The sequence below is a fragment of the Pelobates fuscus genome, chromosome 3 (genome assembly GCF_036172605.1).
Source record: "Pelobates fuscus isolate aPelFus1 chromosome 3, aPelFus1.pri, whole genome shotgun sequence".
Classification (NCBI taxonomy): Eukaryota; Metazoa; Chordata; class Amphibia; order Anura; family Pelobatidae; genus Pelobates; species Pelobates fuscus.
The window spans coordinates 179,615,769-179,642,349 of NC_086319.1; the positions used below are offsets into that span (position 1 = coordinate 179,615,769).

General features: G+C 44.7%; 1 protein-coding gene across 1 annotated transcript in view; it reads left to right on the top strand.

Annotated features, from left to right (window-relative positions):
* Window positions 1–26,581, top strand: part of RIC8B (RIC8 guanine nucleotide exchange factor B) — a 135,038-nt gene that overhangs the window by 82,324 nt on the left and 26,133 nt on the right. Inside the window, exons 5-6 of the mRNA XM_063447784.1 lie at window positions 23,527–23,677; window positions 25,358–25,453. Of these exons, the coding sequence (XP_063303854.1) occupies window positions 23,527–23,677; window positions 25,358–25,453 (247 nt within the window). The remainder of the gene's footprint in view (window positions 1–23,526; window positions 23,678–25,357; window positions 25,454–26,581) is intronic.

Below are 26,581 nucleotides of genomic sequence, written 5' to 3' on the forward strand. Positions count from 1 at the left end.
GAGTATTTAGCTTTCTAGCGTAATTAACTATACCGCTCTACTTAGGATATTTACTCACGAGTACTATCTACAATGTGTCCTATTTCAGGATAGCAAGTTTGTTTATTTTAAAACAGTTACCGTATTCTGGCTAATTACTTAAGTTTCTAAGTGCTGCCTTATCAGGAAAATACTCTCTATGTAGCACGTCCCGTTCACACGGTGCCGCTGCCACTTAGTTTCAATCCAGGTTTAATCCAAGGGTCACTCTACTCTATACCTAGATACCTTGCTGTCTCACGGCTTATATGCCGTACATATAACCCTGTTGCATTAACCCTCAGTTCCCCTGGTAATCACTCATTTGTTTTGGGGATACCTGGGACATGTACCCTAGGACATCTAACCCACGAAGGGTGTCCGTTGTATATTCAGTGGGAGCTGGGAGGATTTGAATACCACTGGGGCTCCAGCAAATGAGGATACTAAGAGAGGTCTAGGCATATAATTCCGAGATTCTTACTTGCCGTTCACTCTCCATTTTTTACTCTCTGGGAGCCCAGGTTTGCTCTGGGAAGGTCATTCGGAATATTTTTAATTGGGGAGGCAGGGTTACTTACCACTTCTTTTATTTAATTGGCGTACACTGCCCCCCATATATTCCTGTACACCCTCTGCAACCAACTAACCAGGGTATTAGCCTATTTGGCGTGTATGACAGTTCAGGGTGCTACTGGAAGGTTATTGAACCGGGGAGTCAGTGTTACTTACCCACTTGATCACTAAGTTGGGCGTACGCTACCCCCTCTATTTCCCTATACACCCTCTGCAACTGTTAATTACCAGCTTAGTTTGTATCGCTTCTGAGTTGATACCATCATATTTTTTGTTACATTTTTGTTCCTATTTAACTTTTGTAACAGGCTCTGTCCAGCTACACCTTGTAGAATTAGACCGGGGGAATTTTTTATCCGCCTATGAGCTACTTTAGAACAGCTTTTTTTTTTTTTCTTTTTTTTTTTTTTTTTTTTTTTTTTTCAGCTGTTCAGAATAGTGAATAGCCACATAAATTCACTATATACTCGGCTCACACCGGTCAGTACTTACTGTACCACGGTAGTCTCCTAGGATCACACATACCAGTATCCTAGGTGGGACTAGACGACTTACACATTTATCACTGTACATATACTTCACATTATCTAGTTACTTATCGATCATTATTATTTTTTTGTGGTGTTCGTTTCTTTCCCTCAAGAGGGATAAATAAAGGCTTTTAATTTCTATTATTAAGTTCTATCTCAAGCTCCACTACTGGCAATTTGTGCAATTTGCTAACGGAACTCAATCTTTCTGGGGTACAATTCTGATTATGGGTGCATGGATTCTCTTTCACCCATTTCAGTTTTTTCTTATGTTATTATTGCCCTTGGGTTATGCCCTACTTACCCTTCAACCATTTACAACTCTAGTGGATTGATCAGTTGGTCTCTCCACTGTTGTTGCACTTTCTAAACATGTAGTTGTAACCAGACAAGTTGGACACACAGGAACAGAGGGGTTGAGGTCTCTGCTCATTGAGCTTACATGCTAGAGGGAGTGGGGTAAAGTAAAACAAAAGTTAAGGATAGTATTAGAGTAATAAGGAAAGTATATGCAGAGAGAAGGAAAAGGGAATTGGAAACTAACAAGTGTGTGTACTCATGGATGGTGCTACCTTTCATCAAGTAAGGCATTCCCCTGGGTTGCCAACTTAAAGTTTTCCTGCTGGACTGCCCCTGTCTGGGGTCGGTGTGCTGGGCAAGAGGAAAGTGCGTGCATGTGGATGTAGGTATTGGGCTGTGTGTGTATTGTTGATTGTATGTATTGGGAAGCTTGTGTGTATGGAGTTATATACTGGATGAGTGTGTTTATATTGGGCAGTGTGTCTCTCAGTCTTTGTTTTCTAAATATCTCAACAGTATCTGTATCCTTTCCCTAATTGTATCCCTGGTCTGTTTCCAGTTTGTTCTGTTCACCGGAGCATCTCCTTTACCTTAAAGGGACACTATAGTCACCCATACTACTTCAGCTCAATGAAGTGGTCTGGGTGCCAGGTCCCTCAGGTTTTAACCCTTCAGATGCAAACAAAGCAGTTTCAGAGAAACTGCTATGTTTACATTTGGGGTTAATTCAGCCTGTAGTGGCTGTCTTTCGGACAGCCACTAGAGGCGCATCTGCGACGCTGGATGCAAATTTCGCATCCATCGAGCAGAGCGTCCATAGGAAAGAGCATGGGCATTTCACTCCACTAGGGATCTGACGTTGGACGGGGAGGAGAGGTCACCAGCGCCGAGGGAGCCCGGCGCTGGATAAAGGTAAGCTGCTGAAGGGGGTTTAACCCATTCAACACCACGGGAGGGGGACCCTGAGGGGGTGGGGGCACCCTCAGGGCACTATGGTGTCAGAAAACCCGCTTTGTTTTCCTGACACAATAGTGATTGTAACAGATCACCTGGCACCCCGACTGGGTACCTCAGTTGAAGGATGCTCCTAGCGCTTCCTGAGGGCTCCAAGCACTCCAGCCGACACCATAACCACTGTAGACTCCTTCAGAGAGCAAGACAGGAACAAGCTCTAACAAGCTTGCATAGCAATCCCTTGTAGCAGATTCCCTCAATAAGAGACGGCCGTCCGAATTGAGGGTGAAGTAGAACTGAAGTTTTAATGAAACACTCTGCTTTTATGCACATTTTACACACCTAGTACCGCCTAGTACAGCATACTCCAAATACAAACATATGTCAAAATCATACAAATTGGTCCAGTGGTTCAAAAGTTAGATGGAAGTCCTATTTGACCGACTGCAAACATGGCTTAGGTGTGGTAAGCCAATTATCTCCACCATACAGAAAATATCTCTATTCACAACAGCAAAAATACATAATTCCCATCATACTGAACAGAACCTCCACATTCAACCTATTCCCAGATAGCTTGGATCTGAGCGGTCATTATATCCGAACAGCGCTCAGATACCACGAGGCTGGCAATCAATCCCCTTCAAAAACTAGTGGCGAGATCCCTTTCGCCACAGTGATCCTTTAACCCCTTAAGGACAAAACTTCTGGAATAAAAGGGAATCATGACATGTCACACATGTCATGTCCTTAAAGGGTTAATGTCTCTTTACTGAAGCATTTATGAGGTGGGAAAAAATTGATCTGCAGGAATCCTTGCACCGGCCCTGTATGTATTTGGTGGAGATGGATGAATAAACTAAGGAAAGGGGTGCAATTATATATGAGTTGAATGACTGATTGGCTGAAATATGGGAGATGGATTTATGTATAGGATGTGACGAATAGAATAAAATTGTACATATGTAACGAAAGTGGAAATTAAGATCTTGTAATGTAATAGAAGAGCATATACAGTGCCTTGCAAAAGTATTCACCCCCCCCCCCCCCCCCCCTTGGCATTTTTCGTGTTTTGTTGCCTCACAACCTGGAATTAACATGGATTGTTTGAGGATTTGCATAATTTAATTTAAACAACATGCCCACAACTTTGAAGATGTTATTTTTTATTTTTATTGTGAAGCAAACAACAAATAGGACAAAATACCAGAAAAAGTCAATGTGCATAACTATTCACCCCCCTAAAGTCAATACTTTGTAGAGCTACATTTTGCGGCAATCACCGCAGTCTCTTTGAGCTTGCCACATCTTACCACTGAGATTTTTGCCCATTCCTCCTTGCAAAACTGTTCCAGCTCCTTCAAGTTAGATGGTTCGCGCTTGTAAACAGCAATCTTTAGGTCTGAAGACAGATTTTCTATTGGATTGAGGTCTGGGCTTTGACTAGGCCATTCCAACAAATTTACATGTTTCCCCTTAAACCACTCAAGTGTTGCTTTAGCAGTGTGTTTGGGGTCATTGTCCTGCTGAAAGGTGATCCTCCGTACTAGACTCAAAACACGCACAGAGTGGTACAGATTTTGCTCAAAAATATCCCTGTATTTAGCACCATCCATCTTTCCCTCAACTCTGACCAGTTTCCCCGCCCCGGCTGCTGAAAAACATCCCCATAGCATGATGCTGCCACCACCATGTTTCACTGTGTGGATGGTGTTCTTTGGGTGATGTGATGTGTTGGGTTTGCGCCAGACATAGCGTTTTCTTTGATGGCCAAAAAGTTAAATTTTAGTCTCATCAGACCAGAGCACCTTCCTCCGTACATTTTGGGAGTCTCCCACATGCCTTTTCGCAAACTCAAAACGTGCCATTTTGTTTTTTGCTGAAAGTAATGGCTTTCTTCTGGTCACTCTGCCATAAAGCCCAACTCTATGGAGCGTACGGCTTATTGTCGTCCTATGTACAGATACTCCAGTCTCTGCTGTGAAACTCTGCAGCTCCTCCAGAGTTACCTTAGGTCTCTGTGCTGCCTCTCTGATTAATGCCCTCCTTGCCTGGTCTGTGAGTTTTGGTGGGCGGCCGTCTCTTGGCAGGTTTGCTGTTGTGTCATGTTCTTTCCATTTGGTTATGATAGATTTGGATATTTTTTTTATAACCTAACCCTGACTTGTACTTCTCAACAATATTGTCCCTTACTTGTTTGGAGAGTTCCTTGGTCTTCATGGCAGTGTTTGGTTAGTGGTGCCTCTTGCTTAGGTGTTGCAGCCTCTGGGGACTTTCAAAAAAGGTGTGTATATGTAATGGCAGATCATGTGACACTTAGATTGCACACAGGTGGACATCATTTCACTAATTATGTGACTTCTGAAGGTAATTGGTTGCACCAGAGCTTTTTATGGGCTTGATAACAAAGGGGGTGAATACATACGCACATGCCAATTTTCTGTTTTCTATTTTTAAAAAATAGTTGTATATGTATATCTTTTTCTCATTTCACTTCACCAACTTAGACTATTGTGTTCTGATCCATCACATACAATTTAGATTAATATAACATTGAACTTAAGGCTGTAATGTAACAAAATAGGTAAAAAGTCAAGGGGGGTGAATACTTTTGCAAGGCACTGTATGTGATAACCTGGCAACATGGGGGTGAAATGGTTCGTATGGAATGAAATAGTACATATAGCATATGGGAGAAATAAGACTAATGAAAATGTTTATTATTGCATTGAATGCAATTTATGGAATAAAATGTGGTAAGTATGAAATTCATTGACAAATTAAAGGGACACTGTAGTCACCAGTACAACTACAGCTTGTTGTATTTGTTCTGGTGAGTAGATTGCTTCAGGCTTTTAAAAAAATATATTTTATTAAAGAGATATTTTTACAATAACAATAACTTTTACAATGAAAAAGAAAATACCATAAATGTTATGCATAAAAAGAGTAAATATCAATGTATCCAGTCCATATGTAAATCAATGATGAAAGTAGCGAACAGGCACTTTATAGTCAACAAGCAATATTTGTTCCTATAGAATGTAAGCTCGATTGAGCAGGGTCCTCTTCAACCTATTGTTCCCGTAAGTTTATTTGTAATTGTCCTATTTATAGTTAAATCCCCCTCTCATAATATTGTAAAGCACTACGGAATCTGTTGGCGCTATATAAATGGCAATAATAATAATAATAAGTGTTGGTAACCTTTTAGGTGCTGAGAGAGTCAAATTTTTGTCCTATTGCTTGAAACCATTTGAAAAACCTAAGGCTCTTTTCGCCATAACCACTACAATAAGCTGTAGTTATTATGGTTTTTAGAACTTTTTAAAACATTGTTGCCTTATTAATGTCGGTCGGTTTAGTATGAATAAATCAGCTGAAATATCACACGCAAACAAAAATATTGCCTATAACAACACCACTTCATTGCTCCCTATGTATATTACTAGTTGTGTATATACTTAAATACCGAATCTTGGAACATCTTTTCAGACCCCTACAGTTGGCCTTAATTGAAGATATTCTAAAGTTCTTTGCAGGAGCTCTCTTTTCTGGAGGGGGTTGGGAGCTGAGGGGGTGGGTGTCCTGTCGGAGTGATTAATGATCCCTGGGGAAGGAAAATAGGGAGGCAATGTAAAATACTATTATTCTACCCCCTGGTGCAGGAATGCAAAGACTATTGAAAATAACCTTGCACAGATACCTGGGTAACTGGTACTAAGAGTGTTTTATACACTTGTATGTGACAAATAAAACTGTCAGAGCGCTGACAAAGATCAGAAGCCAAAGGCTGCGTACTATGAAAAGAATTACTTGGGCACAGTGATGCAGAAAATGGAATATAGTTACTTGAGAAGGGTTGGGATTTTAAAATGGCATCATAAAGGCTGGGAACATAGTATTAATATAGAAAACTCTACAAAGAAGAAATGTTAACTGATCTGTAACCCAAATCTTCTATTTTTAAGAACATAATTTCCAATATGCCTTTGCTGCAGTTCACTGTGTTATCATGTGTACATCTGTATCTATGAGGGAACTTGTTTTTTTAGCCCAAAAGCAAACTAAAAGTTGTGATTATAGCTAATATAGCTTCCAACTTTAAATCTGAAAAAAAATCTGTAACAGCTGTTGTTGCCTAAATTTTGTAACTTGTTTTTCAGTTCTTTACAATTAAAGGGACACTAGAAGTGCCAGGAATAAAACACCTCCCCTGTGAATAAAGGGTTAAAAACTGTGTACTTACCTTATTTCAGGGCCGATGTCCCTCAGTGCTGGGTCCTGGCTCTGCCTCTTCCGTCGTCCCGCGATAAGCGGGTGCTAATGCGCATGTGTGGCAAATGCCATTCACGCATTAGACCTTCCCATAGGAAAGCAAGGGAAAAGTCTGATGCTGAATGTCATTCAGAGTGTGAGGGCGTCCAGCGTCAGATACCAGACCAAAGGTCCATTAGGATGCAGGAAGCGCCTCCAGTGGCTATCTGGTAGACAGCCAGTGGAGGCAGACTTAGAGCTGCAATATAAACAAGTGCAATAGGGACACTGCACCCAGACCACTTTATTGAGCTGAAATGGTCTTGGTGCCTATAGTGTCCCTTCAAGCTTTTGGTGAGTAAAACTATATAGGTTATGCTATTTTGTGCACATATCTTTTGAGGGTTAGATGGCAGTGATTGGCTGAGAGCAATATCATTCTGTCCAAAGGTGGATAATTATGTAAATAATACAGGTTCATATTTCCGAGTAGAAACCTTCTTTTTGTCTGTAGCACATTGTAGTGGTTATAATCATAAGAGTTTTTGGGTGTCGTCCCATGCTTTTTGTCAAACTGCTTTGGAGTGGCGTGAATAAATTGTGGTGCCTCAAGGATGCTCAGGGCAGGATTTACAAGTCATGTTTTGTTTGGCACAAAATTCTAAGGCGCCGCCCGCTCCCCAAGCAGAAATAAAGCCGATAAAGGAAGTATAATGATTTTATTAACTGGACATTGCAGGTCTGAATACATCTCAAAACATTTATATTTGACAACTGCAATGTGTAAATGTATGTATATGTGTATTTCTGTTCTGCTTGTAATGTATTGTGTTTGAATGTGAGTGTATTATTATTATTACCACCATTTATATAGCGCCAACAGATTCAGTAGCGCTTTACAGTATTGAGTGTATGCAGCTGTATGCATACAAGGTAAAAGACTGAAGTGGTTATGGTAAAGGGGGCTTCAAAGTTAGAGATGCGTTAATGTCAGAGTTGGATTACATAAGATGTTTGGTGTTTAGATTAATAGCTTGAGAGGGGTACAAGTTGCAGTATAAAGGCTGTTTAGGAATTTGGTAGATTTAGTATTGGGGTACATGTAGTATTTCGTTTTTAAGAGGAGTTAAATATAGGATTACGGTGTTTATTTTCAAATTTGGGCTTTGAGTTCTGGAGTTCGAAGGGTTATTTGTAAAGTACTCACCCTTCTATGTCTGAGTCAGACTCCTCAGATTTTTATTAAAGCTGCAGGAGTGGTTATACAGTGTGCATCACTCTATTTACCCTGCTACTCCTGCAAGGCATTTCCTGTGTGAGTTATTACTAGTCTGCAGATGGGAAGTGATCTCTTCCTATTCCTGTCCGTCCACACACATTGACATGGAGCAGTTAGGACAGTAATGTGTTTTACACCATCTAATATTGGCCAAAGCTCCTGGTACATATCTGTACCCACCAGACTATTTCAGTTCAAAAAGTCACATAAGTGCTGAAGTCGGCCCCCTTAGTGGCCAGTGCCTACTCTGCCTAATGTGAAATGCAGCCCTGATGGTACCCATAGATCGCCCCTCTGCAGCTGCACTGATCGTGGTGAAACTGAGTCCAGTGGCGTACATACCACGGTTGCAGGGGTTGCAGCTGCGACCAGGCCCGTCACACCAGGGGGCACGGCCGCCCTGCGGACCCCTGTGACCTGGTGCCTGCCGCCATGTGTTGCGGCCCCGTCCACGCGGTATTATTGCCAGGGTCGCACGTGAAGGGCCATGCTGTTAGGGCCACCCGATAGAAACGAATATCATCATCAGAGTGGGCCCAGTAACAGCGCGACCAGGCCCCCTCTGTTAATGTCAGTGCTGGGAGGAAGAGACTGCCCCGGTCACTCCTCCCAGCAACCACCGGGAGCCGCGCGGGAGGAAGGAGAGGGAGTCAGAGTGGCCACTGGACCCCAGGGAAGTCACCCTCCTGCACCTTAACGGTAGGTAATAGGAGGGTGACTAAAATATTGCAGATAGTGCCGAAACGTTGGGGCCTATTTTGTGTTTGACGTCTTCACCCTCTTCTCTTTGCCTTGATAGGGTCTGTATTTGGTATGTATTTTCTGGTTCACTATCTTATACAGGTATCATAACATGGTTTTTGTGTATCAGTGTATCCACTTAATGTGGATTATTTAGACCTGCATTTTCCTCCTTTTTTTTTTTTTTTTTTTGGTCCTAGTCATTGCTTACATATTTGGTAGATATGTTTAAGTATAGTTATGTCCCGAACGGTTCGAACATAGCTTGTTCGCGTTCGCCACGGACGGTGAACATATGCGGTCCGCCCCCTATTCGTCATCATTGAGTAAACTTTGACCCTGTACCTCACAGTCAGCAGACACATTCCAGCCAATCAGCAGCAGACCCTCCCTCCCAGACCCTCCCACCTCCTAGACAGCATACAATTTAGATTCATTCGGAAGCTGCATTCTTTTTTTTTTCATAATTTTTTTTTGTGTTTATTATACATTATCCTCCATAGCCAGTGACCTGTGTTTATTATACATTATCCCCCCCATAGCCAGTAACCTGTGTTTATTATACAATATCCCCCATAGCCAGTAACCTGTGTTTATTATACATTATCCCTCCCATAGCCAGTAACCTGTGTTTATTATACATTATTCCCCCCATAGCCAGTAACCTGTGTTTATTATACATTATCCCCCCATAGCCAGTAACCTGTGTTTATTATACAATATCCCCCATAGCCAGTAACCTGTGTTTATTATACATTATCCCCCCATAGCCACTAACCTGTGTTTATTATACATTATCCCGCATAGCCAGTAACCTGTGTTTATTATACATTATCCTCCATAGCCAGTAACCTGTGTTTATTATACATTATCCCCCCATAGCCACTAACCTGTGTTTATTATACATTATCCTCCCATAGCCAGTAACCTGTGCTTATTATACATTATCCCTCCCATAGCCAGTAACCTGTGTTTATTATACATTATCCTCCCATAGCCAGTAACCTGTGTTTATTGTACATTATCCTCCCATAGCCAGTAACCTGTGTTTATTATACATTATCCCCCATAGCCAGTAACCTGTGTTTATTATACATTATCCCCCATAGCCACTAACCTGTGTTTATTATACATTATCCCGCATAGCCAGTAACCTGTGTTTATTATACATTATCCTCCATAGCCAGTAACCTGTGTTTATTATACATTATCCCCCCCATAGCCACTAACCTGTGTTTATTATACATTATCCTCCATAGCCAGTAACCTGTGTTTATTATACATTATCCCCCCATAGCCACTAACCTGTGTTTATTATACATTATCCTCCCATAGCCAGTAACCTGTGCTTATTATACATTATCCCTCCCATAGCCAGTAACCTGTGTTTATTATACATTATCCTCCCATAGCCAGTAACCTGTGTTTATTGTACATTATCCTCCCATAGCCAGTAACCTGTGTTTATTATACATTATCTTCCCATAGCCAGTAACTTGTGTTTATTATACATTATCCTCCCATAGCCAGTAACCTGTGTTTATTATAGAATATCTTCCCATAGCCAGTAACTTGTGTTTATTATACATTATTCCCCCCCCATAGCGAGTAACCTGTGTTTATTATACATTATCCCCCCCATAGCCAGTAACCTGTGTTTATTATACATTATCCCCCATAGTCATTTATCGTTGGACCTAGGCAGCATGATGTCTTAGGCCGGCCCAGAGAGTGAGTGAGTGAGTGAATAATATAATATATATGTTCAGAAACATATTAGTAATATATGTAAATCGGGTTCATGCACAGAGGGTGAAAAGGTATTAAAGAAAAACACACTTATTGCATCAAATTTACAAAGCCAAACTTTTAAAAGCTTTCCTCATTTCTTTCTCGGGATGAGGAATATATTGGTTGTAGACTGAGGATTTCCATCTGCCCAATCTTTTAATAATATGCACTGGAGTGTCAGTGTTGAAGGAGACCGAAGCTGCCCCTATTCTAAATGAAAGACCAGAGACATGGATACAACCCAATCTTAGGAATAGTGTTCTGATGTAAAAGATGAATTTAGCCATAGTCAGAGGGATTCAGTGAGAGTAGTGGTGAAATGTGTGTGGCATGACTGAGTGTGGGTAGGTAAGAGTCAAGTATTTTAACTGGGCACTAGTTCTAGGTGGGATAAAGTGGTATAGCGGATGGATGAGTAGTTTGGTTCATTTTAGAAGTTTGTAGAGAAAGTATATAGTGATCATGATTTTTAGCGATATCCAATATTTTTAAGGTGGTCTCAAACAAGCAAAAAATGCTATATAAAATTTGTGGGAATATCGAATAGTCGTGTACAGTAAATCAGAGAGGGCTCAGAATATCGAACCATCGATCGGTAACCTGGATGAAGTAGGGGGTCTATCTGTTTTATTAAATACGCGGTAATATGCTTTTAATGGGATAGGACGTTTGGAAAGGTGTGTGATTGGGATAAGTGGTTGTGGCTGTTTTTACCTTATCCTGGGACCGACCTGGCTCCTAAGCTTGAGCCGCGCTGGCTGGATCACTCCTGCCTCCACACGAGCCGCATGCGGCTTGATCTCCTCTTCTGACTTAGCCGCGTGCACTGACCGCAGTGATCGGTCACGTGGCCCGCCTGGCACTAGGAGCACGGCTCGAGTCATGAGCTTGCTCTTAAAGGGGCTGTGGCGAAACCAGCTTCGCCACTGTGAACTGGAGAGGCCTGGTTGCTAGCCTCCTGCCCGCTGACTATGGCCCCTGGACATATTGCACTTTAAAAACTATATTTGGGCATGTAATAATTTATATTGCTGCTACTGGCCCTTTAAAATCAGCGATGGACATATTGGGACTTTTGGGACTAATGTCCCTTTAAGACTTTGTAACATATCACAGTAATACTGTCTTAAATATTATGTAGGTATTTATGTGTTCAGTTAAACTGGGGATATGTAGAAATGTGTGTTTTATGTGTTAAATGTATCAGTATGTAATTTTATGTCTTTTACTGTCTTTTTGTAACCATGTGGTTAATGGAGTCTGACTCTAGTCCTAGATAATTGGATTACTTCTCCAATTATCTCCAGGGCAGAAGGGAGGAAGCCGGGATGCATTGTGGGGGATGTTTTACTTCTGTTTGAGCCAGATTGTGTGTTACTAACTTTTGAACCCCTGGTCTGATTCATGCAATTTTTGAGTATGTTGTTCCCCCGAATGGATTGATTGTGAATATGTATTTTTATGCGAATAGGATGTATGGTTTTGAAGTTACAGATATTGTGTAAAAGTTATGTTTTAAACTGTATAATAAGTGGATTATCTCTCAGGCTAAGGGGAGGGGATGTGTGGGTTGTACCATATCTCGGATTGGTTATTTTATGCCTCCCCCTGGGTGTGGCCTGTATGTGGATTATTGTAATAAAAGCCAGACTGGGTGTCCCAGTCCAGAGTTCTTGCTTAACCCTCAAAGCGATGTGTCGTCTCGGTCTTTGGGGGAATGGGATTGTATGCTGACTGCCAAGAGTGTAAGCCGATGTCTGCTTTTCTTGTTCAGCTGTTCCAGTGTTCGTGTGGTTCCAGTCAGGAGAATGGGGTTTGCAGTAGCTGCCTGTGCATCTGGAAAGGGGATTATCGCCTAAACTGGGTTTTATCCTCTTGTAAGTGAAACGGTCCGTTACAATTGGTGGCAAGCGGCGGGATCGTTCCTACAACCAGAGGGACAGCTACAGACAACACCATTTCTGGATTACAAATTGAGGGCAACGCTAGTATCCGTACAGCGACCCTATCTACAAAGGAACTCAGAAAATGGAGGAGAAGTTTCAAGTTAGATTGGACGATTACGTCCCGGAGTCTGGAGCAGTCCCAGAGGAGTACATGTTGATGTTCAGACAGTCTGTCAGAGCCGGGTTGTGGGACGAAGCCCTAGAAGAAGTACCGTATTCACGAGGGGAGCGGCGCCGCAGCAGAAGGCAGCAAATCCTGGCTAGAATGGCAGAGCGGATGCCCCTCCTGAGAAACCAGACCACAGGAAAGTGGGTGACTAGACTCGAGATTCTAGTATACGCAGAACTGACGCTCGACAACGCGTACCAGGCGCTACAGTGGTACGCGGCTCAGTGTGTCCCCAGGATGGCAGAGTATGAGTTCCCAGAAGGCGGAGAGTACACTGGCCCCGGTCTATTTTGGGATAATAGTGGTGACGAGGACTTTGGGGAAGATACCGACTCTCGTTTTTGGGACCTGTACGGCATCCGAGAGAACATGCTGGGTCTCTTTGGCGCTATTGACCTCGAGGCAGACCTACGATATTTGGTTACCCAGGAATGGAACCTGGAGGGGGATTACCTGCGACTCATCAATGAGGCCTGGGAAGAGACAACCGGTCCTCCCGCCCAACAGCAACCAGCAGTACCCGAGGTAGCAGAGCTCCTAGACTGGTCCTGTGAGCAACCCCAGGGAGACGATGGTGTCGTCCATCCTCCCCAGTGGCAGTGTGTACCCCAGGGAGATGAAGGTGTCGTCCTTCCTCCCCAGCGGCAGTGGGTAACCCAGGGAGATGAAGGTGTCGTCCTTCCTCCCCAGCGGCAGTGCGTACCTCAGGGAGCAGAAGGTGCAGTCCTTCCTCCCCAGCGGCAGTGTGTACCCCAGGGAGATGAAGGTGTCGTCCTCCCTCCCCAGCGGCAGGCTGAGTTACAGGGGGCAGAGGTTGTTGTTCCTGCCCCCCAGCAGCAAAGTGATGTGCCAGGAAAGCAGTGTGAAGTGAAGGGAGAGGAGAGCAGCGTCCTCCCTCCCCAGCGGCAGTGTGTGTCTCCAGGAGATGAAGGTGTCGTCCTTCCTCCCCAGCGGCAGGCTGAGTTACAGGGGGCAGAGGTTGTTGTTCCGGCCCCCCAGCAGCAAAGTGATGTGCCAGGCAGGCAGTGTGAAGTGAAGGGAGAGGAGAGCCGCGTCCTCCCTCCCCAGCGGCAGTGTGTACCCCAGGGAGCTGAAGGTGCCGTCCTTCCTCCCCAGCGGCAGTGTGTCCTGCAGGGAGCAGAGACAGTCAGTCTCGCACCCCAGCCGCAGGACAAGGGAATGAAAGGGGAAACAGCTGGTCTCCCTTTTTCCCAGCAGGGAGAGTGGCAGGGAGAGGAGCCTGCTAACCCCTCTCCCCAGCAGCAGTTCACCGTCCAGAGAGAGGAGCTTGTTATACCCTCTCTCCCACGGCAGCCTAACCCACCAAGGGGAGATGTTAAGCCCCACAACTGTGCAGATGGGACCGTAGTCTCTGCACTTACAGCACAAGGGATAGGGACGGTCGGTCCTGTTCCCCAGCCTCAGTGTGATGGATCCAAAGGGGAGACAGTCGGTCTCCTCCTCCGGCAGTCGAGCTGTGCACCTAAAGGGGAGACAGTCAGTCTCCAGCAACCAGGCGCCCACCAGACTACTCCCGTGGTAGTGCTGGCAACCGGACAGAGTACCGCTGGTCTCTGCCCCCTCAGCAACCCACCAAGGCAGCCTACCCGTCCCCCACCCAGCAGTGGTGAAACACCAGAACTTGGACAAAATTCTTCCTCACCCAGATGTAGTAACCGGTTAGTGTGGGTGGGCTGCTCTGTTATTTCTGTTTTGTGGGTGGGTTGCTGGACTAACCAGGGCACTGACCGGCAGAAAGTCAGGTACCCTGTTAGTCTAATTGACAAAGGGAAGAAATGTGGCGAAACCAGCTTCGCCACTGTGAACTGGAGAGGCCTGGTTGCTAGCCTCCTGCCCGCTGACTATGGCCCCTGGACATATTGCACTTTAAAAACTATATTTGGGCATGTAATAATTTATATTGCTGCTACTGGCCCTTTAAAATCAGCGATGGACATATTGGGACTTTTGGGACTAATGTCCCTTTAAGACTTTGTAACATATCACAGTAATACTGTCTTAAATATTATGTAGGTATTTATGTGTTCAGTTAAACTGGGGATATGTAGAAATGTGTGTTTTATGTGTTAAATGTATCAGTATGTAATTTTATGTCTTTTACTGTCTTTTTGTAACCATGTGGTTAATGGAGTCTGACTCTAGTCCTAGATAATTGGATTACTTCTCCAATTATCTCCAGGGCAGAAGGGAGGAAGCCGGGATGCATTGTGGGGGATGTTTTACTTCTGTTTGAGCCAGATTGTGTGTTACTAACTTTTGAACCCCTGGTCTGATTCATGCAATTTTTGAGTATGTTGTTCCCCCGAATGGATTGATTGTGAATATGTATTTTTATGCGAATAGGATGTATGGTTTTGAAGTTACAGATATTGTGTAAAAGTTATGTTTTAAACTGTATAATAAGTGGATTATCTCTCAGGCTAAGGGGAGGGGATGTGTGGGTTGTACCATATCTCGGATTGGTTATTTTATGCCTCCCCCTGGGTGTGGCCTGTATGTGGATTATTGTAATAAAAGCCAGACTGGGTGTCCCAGTCCAGAGTTCTTGCTTAACCCTCAAAGCGATGTGTCGTCTCGGTCTTTGGGGGAATGGGATTGTATGCTGACTGCCAAGAGTGTAAGCCGATGTCTGCTTTTCTTGTTCAGCTGTTCCAGTGTTCGTGTGGTTCCAGTCAGGAGAATGGGGTTTGCAGTAGCTGCCTGTGCATCTGGAAAGGGGATTATCGCCTAAACTGGGTTTTATCCTCTTGTAAGTGAAACGGTCCGTTACAATTGGTGGCAAGCGGCGGGATCGTTCCTACAACCAGAGGGACAGCTACAGACAACACCATTTCTGGATTACAAATTGAGGGCAACGCTAGTATCCGTACAGCGACCCTATCTACAAAGGAACTCAGAAAATGGAGGAGAAGTTTCAAGTTAGATTGGACGATTACGTCCCGGAGTCTGGAGCAGTCCCAGAGGAGTACATGTTGATGTTCAGACAGTCTGTCAGAGCCGGGTTGTGGGACGAAGCCCTAGAAGAAGTACCGTATTCACGAGGGGAGCGGCGCCGCAGCAGAAGGCAGCAAATCCTGGCTAGAATGGCAGAGCGGATGCCCCTCCTGAGAAACCAGACCACAGGAAAGTGGGTGACTAGACTCGAGATTCTAGTATACGCAGAACTGACGCTCGACAACGCGTACCAGGCGCTACAGTGGTACGCGGCTCAGTGTGTCCCCAGGATGGCAGAGTATGAGTTCCCAGAAGGCGGAGAGTACACTGGCCCCGGTCTATTTTGGGATAATAGTGGTGACGAGGACTTTGGGGAAGATACCGACTCTCGTTTTTGGGACCTGTACGGCATCCGAGAGAACATGCTGGGTCTCTTTGGCGCTATTGACCTCGAGGCAGACCTACGATATTTGGTTACCCAGGAATGGAACCTGGAGGGGGATTACCTGCGACTCATCAATGAGGCCTGGGAAGAGACAACCGGTCCTCCCGCCCAACAGCAACCAGCAGTACCCGAGGTAGCAGAGCTCCTAGACTGGTCCTGTGAGCAACCCCAGGGAGACGATGGTGTCGTCCATCCTCCCCAGTGGCAGTGTGTACCCCAGGGAGATGAAGGTGTCGTCCTTCCTCCCCAGCGGCAGTGGGTAACCCAGGGAGATGAAGGTGTCGTCCTTCCTCCCCAGCGGCAGTGCGTACCTCAGGGAGCAGAAGGTGCAGTCCTTCCTCCCCAGCGGCAGTGTGTACCCCAGGGAGATGAAGGTGTCGTCCTCCCTCCCCAGCGGCAGGCTGAGTTACAGGGGGCAGAGGTTGTTGTTCCTGCCCCCCAGCAGCAAAGTGATGTGCCAGGAAAGCAGTGTGAAGTGAAGGGAGAGGAGAGCAGCGTCCTCCCTCCCCAGCGGCAGTGTGTGTCTCCAGGAGATGAAGGTGTCGTCCTTCCTCCCCAGCGGCAGGCTGAGTTACAGGGGGCAGAGGTTGTTGTTCCGGCCCCCCAGCAGCAAAGTGATGTGCCAGGCAGGCAGTGTGAAGTGAAGGGAGAGGAGAGCCGCGTCCTCCCTCCCCAGCGGCAGTGTGTACCCCAGGGAGCTGAAGGTGCCGTCCTTCCTCCCCAGCGGCAGTGTGTCCTGCAGGGAGCAGAGACAGTCAGTCTCGCACCCCAGCCGCAGGACAAGGGAATGAAAGGGGAAACAGCTGGTCTCCCTTTTTCCCAGCAGGGAGAGTGGCAGGGAGAGGAGCCTGCTAACCCCTCTCCCCAGCAGCAGTTCACCGTCCAGAGAGAGGAGCTTGTTATACCCTCTCTCCCACGGCAGCCTAACCCACCAAGGGGAGATGTTAAGCCCCACAACTGTGCAGATGGGACCGTAGTCTCTGCACTTACAGCACAAGGGATAGGGACGGTCGGTCCTGTTCCCCAGCCTCAGTGTGATGGATCCAAAGGGGAGACAGTCGGTCTCCTCCTCCGGCAGTCGAGCTGTGCACCTAAAGGGGAGACAGTCAGTCTCCAGCAACCAGGCGCCCACCAGACTACTCCCGTGGTAGTGCTGGCAACCGGACAGAGTACCGCTGGTCTCTGCCCCCTCAGCAACCCACCAAGGCAGCCTACCCGTCCCCCACCCAGCAGTGGTGAAACACCAGAACTTGGACAAAATTCTTCCTCACCCAGATGTAGTAACCGGTTAGTGTGGGTGGGCTGCTCTGTTATTTCTGTTTTGTGGGTGGGTTGCTGGACTAACCAGGGCACTGACCGGCAGAAAGTCAGGTACCCTGTTAGTCTAATTGACAAAGGGGAGAAATGTGGCGAAACCAGCTTCGCCACTGTGAACTGGAGAGGCCTGGTTGCTAGCCTCCTGCCCGCTGACTATGGCCCCTGGACATATTGCACTTTAAAAACTATATTTGGGCATGTAATAATTTATATTGCTGCTACTGGCCCTTTAAAATCAGCGATGGACATATTGGGACTTTTGGGACTAATGTCCCTTTAAGACTTTGTAACATATCACAGTAATACTGTCTTAAATATTATGTAGGTATTTATGTGTTCAGTTAAACTGGGGATATGTAGAAATGTGTGTTTTATGTGTTAAATGTATCAGTATGTAATTTTATGTCTTTTACTGTCTTTTTGTAACCATGTGGTTAATGGAGTCTGACTCTAGTCCTAGATAATTGGATTACTTCTCCAATTATCTCCAGGGCAGAAGGGAGGAAGCCGGGATGCATTGTGGGGGATGTTTTACTTCTGTTTGAGCCAGATTGTGCCATGCTGCAAGCCAGGGCCCAAAAGATATTTTTACTAACTTTTGAACCCCTGGTCTGATTCATGCAATTTTTGAGTATGTTGTTCCCCCGAATGGATTGATTGTGAATATGTATTTTTATGCGAATAGGATGTATGGTTTTGAAGTTACAGATATTGTGTAAAAGTTATGTTTTAAACTGTATAATAAGTGGATTATCTCTCAGGCTAAGGGGAGGGGATGTGTGGGTTGTACCATATCTCGGATTGGTTATTTTATGCCTCCCCCTGGGTGTGGCCTGTATGTGGATTATTGTAATAAAAGCCAGACTGGGTGTCCCAGTCCAGAGTTCTTGCTTAACCCTCAAAGCGATGTGTCGTCTCGGTCTTTGGGGGAATGGGATTGTATGCTGACTGCCAAGAGTGTAAGCCGATGTCTGCTTTTCTTGTTCAGCTGTTCCAGTGTTCGTGTGGTTCCAGTCGGGAGAATGGGGTTTGCAGTAGCTGCCTGTGCATCTGGAAAGGGGATTATCGCCTAAACTGGGTTTTATCCTCTTGTAAGTGAAACGGTCCGTTACAGGGGCAGTGGGAGCTAAAAGTTTATTCAGGCTCCCATTGGCCCATGTCATTCCAGCACCCCCACACACGAACGTTTTGGGGGCGTAGGCATGACGTGGGCCAATCAAATGTTAAATATTTAAACTTCCCTAGCCCTATCCACTTTGTCCTATCGTGGTTTCTGTGTCAGTACCCTTTAGTGCGTTCCATGATCTATTTTGTTTATTTTGGTATTCACCATGGCTTTGTTCTTGACTCTGAATTTATCTTTAACCCTTTCCTGTCTTGTTTGCCCGTGTGACTGATTACCATTTACCTGACTCTGGCTTGTTTTCGGAGTCTCTCTGTTACCATGACCTCGTCTCGTTTCTGATTACGCTTTATCTCTGTCTGACGTTTAGTCTGGCCATTCTAAGTCCAGGTAATAAGTTACATAGTTACATAGCTGAAAAGAGACTTGCGTCCATCAAGTTCAGCCTCCTCACATATGTTTTTTGCTGTTGATCCAAAAGAAGGCAAAAAAAACAGTTTGAAGCACTTCAGGCAGAGAATTCCACATCCTGATTGTTCTTACAGTAAAAAAACCTTTCCTTTGCCTTAGACGAAATCTTCTTTCTTCTAGTCTAAACGCATGACCTCGTGTCCTATGTAAAGTCTGGTTTGTGAATAGATTTCCACACAATGGTTTGTATTGGCCTTGAATATATTTATATTTATAAGTTATATCCTAGTCTTGTCCCTTGCTATCCTAAACTCTGCGTGTTGGGGTATTACATCATGCCATTATGTTAGGACCATGGGCCCTGCAGGTTTAGGACAGCAAATGGCCTCCTATGAGGCAAGATTTTAAGAACAGGATCACCGTATGGACCAGATTGCCCAGGCCCATCAGACACTTTTGTCCAGAAATGCTTATTTGGCCCCTGAGACACTGGTATGCGTACCATCTCAACCCGTACCTCCCATTCCAGAGGCATCTATCCTGACTAGAGATGTCCCGAATAGTTCGAACATAGCTTGTTCGCGTTCGCCACGGATGGCGAATATATGCGATGTTCGGTCCGCCCCCTATTCATCATTATTGAGTAAACTTTGACCCTGTACCTCACAGTCAGCAGACACATTCCAGCCAATCAGCAGCAGACCCTCCCTCCCAGACCCTCCCACCTCCTGGACAGCATCCATTTTAGATTCATTCGGAAGCTGCATTCTTAGTGAGAGGAGGGACAGTGTAGCTGCTGCTGATTTAATAGGGAAATCGATAGCTAGGCTAGTGTATTCAGTGTCCACTACAGTCCTGAAGGATTCATCTGATCTCTGCTGTAAGGACAGCACCCCAAAAAGCCCTTTTTAGGGCTAGAACATCAGTCTGCTTTTTTTTTTCTTTTTAATCTAATTGAAGTTGCCTGCCTGCCAGCGTGTGTGTCAGGCTCACAGCGTATACTGTGCCCACTTGCCCAGTGCCACCACTCATATCTGGTGTCACAATAGCTTTCATTTAAAAAAAACAAAAACTTTTTTTTGTAATATAATAGCAGTCAGTTTCCTTCACACGTGTGCGTTTCAGGGCCTGCCAGGGCACAGTGTCACACCAGTGCAACTCATATCTGGTGTAACAGTAGTGTACATTAAAAAAAAAAAAATAATAATAATAATACAGGGGGCTTGTTGTCACCTTTCGGGGACCCTTGGTGTTGTACGTGGCTGGGTGGAGGAAGAGACCTTCAATGACATCAGTGAGGACAAGGAACGGGACATGGCTAGCTTGGTATCCAACCTTGTGCAAATGGAGAGTTTGCGGTTGTGCAAATGGACTGTTTGCAGTTGTTTGCGGTGCGTTAAACAGGGAGTTTGGTCTGTCACTGTGAAGCGGGCGTAACCCTTACACTACCTGATCGATACAACATCATGCCTGAAGTTTAAAGCACGTTATTCCAAACAATTTAGGAATGTTAGGTGATTTATGCCCTTTATGGATTAAAACCAGACTCTGCATCAACTATGTAATTTTCCATGGGAGTTTTGCCATGGATCCCCCTCCGGCATGCCACAGTCCAGGTGTTAGTCCCCTTGAAACAACTTTTCCATCACTATTGTGGCCAGAAAGAGTCCCTGTGGGTTTTAAAATTCACTTGCCTATTGAAGTCTATGGCGGTTCGCCCGTTCGCGAACATTTGCGGAAGTTCGCGAACGGAAAATTTTATGTTCGCGACATCACTATTCAAGTATATTGTTATCCAATATTGTTCTTATTGATACCTGTTATATGTGAGCCTGCATAATAAAGTTTTTTGCATTTTATTGGTTGTGCTCCTCCTTTCATTATTGTATGTATGTATGTTTGTGCCTGTCTGGCTGTATGTGTGTCTGTATGTATGTGTGTCTGTGTGTGTGTCTTTATGGGGTGGCAGTGACTCCCTATGGATCAGTTTTTGGGTGGGGGGGAGGGGGCCCATGGATCAGTTTTGCACTGGGGTCCCAGGGGTTGTGTGTACGCCACTGACTGAGTTTGAGTATAAATATATCCAAACCCACTACAATCTCAGCCTATACATTTTTTTATTTTTTTTATTTTTTTTTTACAATGAGTAAACACATGTTAGTAACTTGCTTTAATATTGTAAATGGCATGAGTTCATGTTACTAGCCATGCAACTGAATGCCAGCCATGATCTGATCTGTTACAAAGTGGCACCATGTAACACAAGATTTTTTTCCTCTGTCGTCCTGATCACCTGACAAGCCAGTTTTATCACCTTGCTCACACTACACTTTTAATCCTGTAACGGACCGTTTCAGCATAAAAGGGGAAAAAATCCGTTTAGGCGATAATCCCCTATAAATGGACCAGCAGCTACCATAAGCACCAACTTCCCGAACTCCCAAACTGCACGAATTCACCAACTCTCGGACAGCAGACACACTAACCCTGGAAGCAGCCGAACAGGAAAAGCAATATGAACAGCTTACACTCCTGGCAGTCGGCATACAGTCCCCTTTCCCCCCAAGAAAGAGACACACTCCAGCTTCAGGGTTAAACAGCAACAACACTGATTTATTCACACACAGGCTTATGAGATTCCCCCATGCAAGGGAGGGGTTTACAGTACACCAATCCAGTTTAAGGTACAACCCACACATCTCCTCCCTCCAACATATCTGTTAACACAATTAACAGGGACATAGTTTTACCCAAGTTTTGGATGTACCCTAAATACTTGGGGTACATCCACAAATCCAATATCTCCAGATAGCCCTAGTCTGGAGGGACAACATATGTTAAAATCAGCCCATTCGGATAAACGGTTCGGGAGTTATGGGACTTTAAAGTATTGACCGACCGCATGGGTAAAGTATCCGAAAACAGTTCCATGCATTTTGGCCCTGCGGTCGGTCACAAACAGGTGAATGAAACATACGAATTTCTGGTGTTATAGAGACTAAGGGGAGTTCGTATGAATCCCCTAGTTCGTACGTTTCTTTCTACCGAACGGCGGGCCGTTCGGTAGTTTCCCCACGAAATCCTGGAAGTCTGGAGGTCTCAGCGGTGTTTGCCTAGTCGAGTGTCCGATTTCAGTTCCAGACACTCGACGGCAAAACACCGCTGTTTGGTAGTTAAAGATGGCCGCCGCCACGTGTTAGTTTCCTGAATGGCGGCCACCCAGAGGACAAAGACCACACTGCACTGATTGCCAATTACCCGTTTGCAACATTGTTGCAAACGGTAATTGGAGGCACACTTGGGTCCTGGGTGGTCTGGTTGTTCGGTAGTTTCCTCAATACAAGGAATGGAGTGATTCTACCGAACAATCAGATGAAGGCTGCATATATATATAACCCAGGTTAACTGCATACATAAATACATATACAATATACAGGCAGTACAATAGAACATGCTTCACAGTCTTAAAGGGACAGTAGTCCCAAAATGTCCATCGCTGATTTTAAAGGGCCAGTAGCAGCAATATAAATTATACATGCCCAAATATAGTCTTTAAAGTGTAATATGTCCAGGGGCCATAGTCAGCGGGCAGGAGGCTAGCAACCAGGCTTCTCCAGTTCACAGTGGCGAAGTTGGTTTCGCCACAAATCCATTTCAGGACTTTTACACCCATACGCATGGACATCATCAGCAATGAGTCTAAGGGCAGCCTGTCACCCTAGTGCATATTGCACTCCATAATTGCTCATCTTATTGTGGGTAGAGGGGTGATTCAGTGACACTAATTACGTCAGATGTGCTCATACTCTGCCCCTCCCTCTCTCCCGATATAAGGCCTTCCACATTGAAAATGTCTGTTATGCATAGCTTTAATTTTCATTAAGCCATTATCTCTGCTGGTTTCATGTGTACTTAAAGGATCAGACTAGTTATTTTTAGTCCCCTGTCTTCCATTATCTATTTAAAATAAAAATAAAAAATCCTTACTTGTTGCTTACCTGCTATCCAGTGCTTCTTCTGTTCTCTGAGGTCATCAAGCTTAATGACATTTGTCCAATCAAATTAAGGACAGATTTGCAGCTACTGCCATAATCTGCTAAAACAATGCATTTTGTCATAGATGAGCAAGGCATGCACACCCACCCTCTGGTGTCAGCATACTTTGCATGATGATGTAAAATAAGTTCTTTATTCAATTTATTTTAGTCCAAGGCCTGGGGTTGCTGTCTAAAACACAGCCACTAAAGTCGTGGAAATTGCAAATTGTAAGCTTTGCTATGCCTCTGAAACAGCACTGCTTTCATTTGGAATTATGACAGCACCACATTGACTGCATGGTTGGGATAGTGATAAAGTAGTTTGCCTGGCTGTGTGTAACCATAGCCAATAAAAGCTTGCAGGGTTTTTACACATACAGTCTGCTGTTTTGGGCACCTGGTTGCCTGTACAGGTGAGAAATCTTTTAGGTCTTCTAATAAAAATGTTAATTCTGCGTACTTTAGAGGGCATTCTTATCAGTCCCAAGTCTTTCTATGGTACAAGACAACTGTTTTTTGTCCAAAGCCACTTACCTCTCTTCTTAATAAGCGATTCTTATGCAAGGATATAAAAATCATTCCCAGGTTTATGTGGCATTTAACTAGCACTTGTATCTGTTGCAGGATCATTTGATTGCTATCTGTGTAAGTAATTGTATCATTGTGTATTTTTCTAGTAACGCAGTCAACCTTTTGAGCAACGTACCGGTTTCCTGTCTGGATGTTCTCATCAACCCCACTAAGGAAAATGAAGCAGCAAATAAGAATGATGCAGATATGCAAACCATTCAAGTTTTGCTGAATTTCATGGAGAAGCGAATAGATAAGGTATTTGGAATAATGAGAATTAATAAGTTACTTGAATGCTTCAGATATATTGGAGACATATGGGTAGATTAACAGGACCTTCTGGCTCTCCTTTCCGCCTGCAAGGTGGTGGGAAGTGAGGTCAGATGGACAACAGGTAAGAAGTCAAACCATTTTTAAACTGCTTTACTACTTACAAAGGAGGGGATGCTGTTGTGGTTATGGTGCTTGGAGTTCTCCCTTAACCCCTTAAGAACCAAACTTCTGGAATAAAAGGGAATCATGACATGTCACACATGTCATGTGTCCTCAAGGGGTTAAAGGGAAACTCCAGTGCCAGGAAAACAATCTGTTTTCCTGGCACTGCAGGTTCCCTCTCCCTCCCACCCCCAATCACCGGTTGCTGAAGGGGTGAAAACCCCTTAAGTAACTTACCTGAGCCAGCGACAATGTCCCTCGTCGCTGCTTCCTCCTCCACCGCTGCTCCTCCTCTGCATTGCGTCGGCCGGTGGGCAAGACTGATCCCGCCCACCGCCCGGGGAGACCTAATGCGCATGCGCAGCAATTTCAATGCTTTCCTATGGGGAAATGAGCGATGCTGGAGGTCCTACATAGTGTGAGGACGTCCAGCGATTATCTAGCACAGGTTTCCTGTGCTAGGAACCAGGAAGTGCCCTCTAGTGGCTGTCTAGTAGACCGCCACTAGAGATGGAGTTAACCCTGCAATGTAAGTGGGAGTTGGCACCCAGACTCCAATGGGCAGAAGTGGTCTGGGTGCCTGGAGTGTCCCTTTAATACCAAACATTTAGGCTAAAAAAAACAAGCTTTGACTATCTCTTTTTTTATTTTTATTTTCAAAAACAATTATTTTTGCCTACAGGCAAAGTGTTTACTTAAACAAAATAAGAACTACTGACAAGACTTTTAAACTGTTGAAACAACTCATACCTAACATTAAGCAGTTGTACTCGATCAATGGTTTTGCTGCTTAAAATGAAGCTGCTAATAAATGTGCATTGAAAGTACTATTATGAGCCTTCTTAGTGACGAAGTCTGCTGATAATGGGGTGGTCATACTATTGTCCTGCTGCCTCTCTCAGGGGCTGGGTGGATACCCTCTGCATCCTCATTTATTATTTCATAGACCCCACCCACCACTCATGGGTGGGGCTGGAGAGGACACAAGGATGCTTCCCCCATATTTACATTTGATAGAGTCCCCACCAGCTGGACATGGGCGGGGCAAAGGGGTGGACTGTGACTGGTATACGCTTTATAGGCAGTTTTATTCCAATAATCAATAATCCAATAATCAAGGCTTGTTCAAAAATCTCTCCAGTGAGTTAAAATTGTAATGTATAATTGCACTCCTTATTGCATTGTGTAAGTAAAAGCAATCAATGTGTAAACCATTTTGGATTTTGGATTTGTTTTGAATGCTATAGATCTGATATGTATTTCCATCAAAATGTAATAAATATCTGATTTCCAGAAACAGTGTGTTTGTGACTCTACAGTAAAATGCATTGTGACTGAAAAAGAGTACCAATTATCTCCAACCAAGGTATAAAAAATTTTGCTTGTGCTCTTTGGATTACTCCTAAATTGATTTAATATTCATTTGCTGTGCTATTTTTTTGTCTGTTTAATATCACATGCCCTGATGGCTGTTGTGTTTTTATTTCATGTTCTATGTTTTAGGGCTGCAGTTACCGGGAGGGGCTGACTCCAGTTCTCAGTTTGCTCACAGCATGCTCCAGAGCACACAGGGACATCCGAAAATTCATTAAGGCAGAGGTGAGACTGCATTATTTTACATCAGCTAAGATATTTTTTAAAGGGACAGTAAACTAAAAACATTCTATAGCAAGAACCCTGTAAAGTGACTGCCCCTTTTCCTTTCTCTTATGTAGCACTATAGAACATCTAAAAGGCATGCAACAGGGTCACTCATTGGGCATATTCCATTTTAAAAAGTTCCCTGCTGCAAACCAGAACATTGATCAGATCAAATATAAAAAAAAAACAAGTCCTGTGCTCAAACTCCCATTACTCCTGGGTGGCAGCAACGGCCATAGTACACATCAGCCCAAATACATACAGTAAAAAAGAAAAAAGTTACCTGCGCTCTTTCCCAAATCCCTATGTATATATACAGTGGCGTACACATGACCCATGGGGCCCCGGTGCGAAAATTGATCCGTGGGCCCCCCCCCTCGCGCTTACTCTGCGCGGGCCGGGGCAGCAACACATGGCGGCGGGCACCTGGTCGCAGGGGTTGCAGGGCTGCGACCGCGGTATGTACGCCAGTGCATGCAGATGCACACACACTTAAAGGACCACTACAGACACCCAGATAACATCAGCTCAATGAAGTGGTCTGGGTGTCAGGTCCCTCTAGTTTTAACCCTGCAGCTGAAATCATAGCAGTTTCAGAGAAACTGTTATGTTTCACTGAGGGTTAATCCAGCCTCTAGTGGCTGTCTCACTGACAGCCGCTAGAGGCGCTTCCGCCATTTTAAGACACTGAACGTCCATAGGAAAGCATTGAGTAATGCTTTCCTATGGGCGGTTTGAATGCGTGCACGGCTCTTGCCGTGCATGCGCATTCGGAGCTGAGAGGCGGAGGGATCCCCAGCGCCATGGGAATCCGGCGCTGGAGAAAGGTAAGTGCTGAAGACACACACACTCTCACGAACAAATGCATACACACTAGCTAACAGACACACACATTTACTGACAGAGACACACTCAGCGGCAGACATACATACACACTCACTTACAAAACATACACTCTCACTGACAAACACACACTCACTAACAGACATCAAACAGACTCACTAACACACACACACACACTCAGTAACAGACACACACAGTAACACACTCACTGACACTCACTAGCAGACACACACACTCTAACAC